The 2,796-nt window shown below is 40.1% G+C and overlaps 1 protein-coding gene across 1 annotated transcript in view; it reads right to left on the bottom strand.

Moving 5' to 3' along the window:
• amt (aminomethyltransferase) overlaps nt 1–2,796 on the bottom strand; it is a gene marked incomplete at its 5' end in the record, with an annotated part of 17,915 nt that extends 15,119 nt beyond the window's left edge. The window contains 3 exon segments of the mRNA XM_024294150.2: nt 447–527; nt 594–761; nt 2,703–2,796. Coding sequence (XP_024149918.1) covers nt 447–527; nt 594–761; nt 2,703–2,796 — 343 coding nt within the window.

Below are 2,796 nucleotides of genomic sequence, written 5' to 3'. Positions count from 1 at the left end.
GATTCATCAAAAATTCCTGAGCACATTTAACAATCATTAGTGTAGAGAAAGGTTAATAAAAGTTTATAAAAAATGTGTTAAACAGGACAGATTCCTCCAAAAATAAATCAGTTTTTCTCTCATTTAGTTTTTCTTCTTTAAAGACAAACTTTTGTGTTTCTAACATTTTTTGTTGCATTTTTCTGATGATGAAGGGAAAACATAAAGAGAATTCAGCTTAAAATTGCATTTCGGAGATTCAAATAGCATTTCTTTATTCAAATAGTGAATCAGAAGCAGATGAAAAAATGCTGTCCGAAAAAATACTTATTTGTGACGTAGAATACACATTGGGCGGGCCACTCTAATCTCTCAGCAGTGGGGAGGGGAAGAGGGGCGGGGTTGCTCCAGAAATGGACAAACATCTCTATAATCACACACAGACCTGCAGGCTGACTTATAACTACCTGGTTGTTTTTGAGCTCTGCAACGTCCGCAACCACCAGAGACTCCATGAACTTCACCCGATCTTTGCCGTGGACTTTGGTCTAACAGAGAAAAGCAAATCAGCACAAAGGGAGGAAGACTTTTTTTGTCTCTGCTCCTCTTGTTACCTGCAGCATGTGGCTGACATCGAAGATGGAGCAGTGCTCTCTGGTGTGCATGTGTGACACAATGTGACTGTCTTTGTACTGGACAGGCATGCTCCAGCCAGCAAAGTTCACCATCTTCCCGTCCTGCGCTTTGTGGAAGTCGAAGAGTGGAGTTTTCTTCAAGGGAACCTGCAAGGAAGACACAAAGCTACTCTGATGAGAGGAGATTCTTGGTCTTTTCATTGTGATTATGGCGTTTTGAGTCAAAATAAAAACATTTTCCAGGACAAAGTTTATGCAGAGCAGAATTTTCTAGAGTGCTTTAGAAACTTGTAGGACTTTAGAGTGAGCCTGCCTTCATTTCCCATCAACCCCTTTGTTTACACTCTCTCCCACTAACATACAGCTCCTCACAACCTCAACCTAACATTACAAAAATATTGAGCAAAATTAGAATTATTCAGATCTACAGGTTGGAGCGAGCTCAAACGAGGAATACGTTAATTACTTGCCCCAATTACTTGCAGTTAATTTCTATTTTTTATTTACAGAATTTGCCGACCACTTATTATTTGTGAATAATCACAAAGTGAAATTTGTATAACATGACAAAGTGCCGGACCAGGGATCAAGTAGTCCGCTTCTTGTGAAAAAGTGATCTAAACCAAAAAAAATAGAAGATTAAAGTACTAAAAACAGATTGAATATTTATTTTTTTGTAAATAAACATAGTATAAGTGGAAAAACCAACCCGATGAAGTGTTTTAATGCACCTGTGGATGTCCACACCGCTTAGGGAAAGAGAAAGACTGCAGGTGCGATTAATCTGCGTTAATAAATATGAGCACGTCAATTTTAATTTATTAATTGTATGCGTTAATGCATCATCATGCACGCCCCCACTATTAAGCATGATCTTCAGCATGTCCACGCTTCTTTGATGATAGTTTTATTTTAACTATTTGATGTTTCAGCTTATGCTTAAAACTTTGAATTTGCTATTGTCGTCAGAAAAGTCCTTAGCAACAGTTGCTAGCGTCGTTAGCTCCCGTCTTTCACAGAATATGCAGAAGATATTGTGCACAGACATGAACAAATGTTTAATAAACGTGTTCAGCAGACATGGACGCAAATACATATTTTGGCACAAATGGAGCCCCAGCCTCAGCCTACAGTCACTCCAAGGTCAATCTAGAGAATCCTGCGTTAATGGATCTATTTTTCTGCAAGTATTTTGTGATTATAGCGTCATTCTAACTACTACTACCTTTTTCAAACTGCTTTTCTGTGTCCTCTCCTGACTCACAACCATTGGTATAGAAAATACTCAGAAATTCAAATTTAATCTTATTTTTTCTCTATGTTCTTCATCATGATGATGTTAAAAACACCAAAAAATACGTTTATCATTGGAGTGGGTCTTTAAACTGTATTTTTGTGTAACTAACTAATCTAAATAAAGGTTTCTGTCTAGTTTTAGATCCATAACTGTCTGTGACATTAATGCAGTTCCTGTCTGCAGCAGTGACCTTTGAACCTGTCGAGGAAGAGGATTTATTGAGCACAAACAACTGGTGCTGATAATGGCCAAGAGTCTCACTCGTGCTTTTAACAGGATCGCCTTTTCTGAAGCTCAGTGAAGTGAAGCAGCCAGAGAGGAGGAGGAGGAGGAGGGGGAGGAGGGGGAGGCAGTCTGCTGGGACTCATGTGCATTATGTCTGCATGAACACACAGCTTCCACACTCTGTTTTGGGTCTGCTGACGCTCAGACAGACTTATCAGCACTGAAGCCTCACAGAACCGATGATCTGTCGAAGAGCTGGAACCATAAAGGTCAACAAAAACTCTGACCTTGCTGTGGTGAGACACTTTGGCTGAAGCAAGTTCAGAGGATCAACATGATGCACATCTGATTCAGTTTGGGGCTATGATCTCAAATGAACATTTGACCTACTAAATGTGAAATCAAATCACACCTTCTGTAAAAGATAAACAGGAATCAAAAAGTGGATTAAAAATAAAATATATTTAAACTTGAAATGCAATTTATCCCACTTTAAGGTAAGTTTTCAAATGAAATCACAGACTTCAGAAGTGTTCCAAAAGTGTGCAAAGTCTCGTCTCGTGTACCTCTGCACTGGAGGCCGGCCTTTGCTGCCTCCTCCCCGCGCCTCCCGCTCCGGACGCCCGCAGGAAGCCGCTCCTGGACGCCCGCGGCATCGAA

The sequence above is a fragment of the Oryzias melastigma genome, linkage group LG7 (genome assembly GCF_002922805.2).
Source record: "Oryzias melastigma strain HK-1 linkage group LG7, ASM292280v2, whole genome shotgun sequence".
NCBI classification, from domain to species: Eukaryota; Metazoa; Chordata; class Actinopteri; order Beloniformes; family Adrianichthyidae; genus Oryzias; species Oryzias melastigma.
The sequence above is the reverse complement of the archived record's forward strand: the minus strand, read 5'-3'. Positions and strand labels throughout refer to the sequence as shown.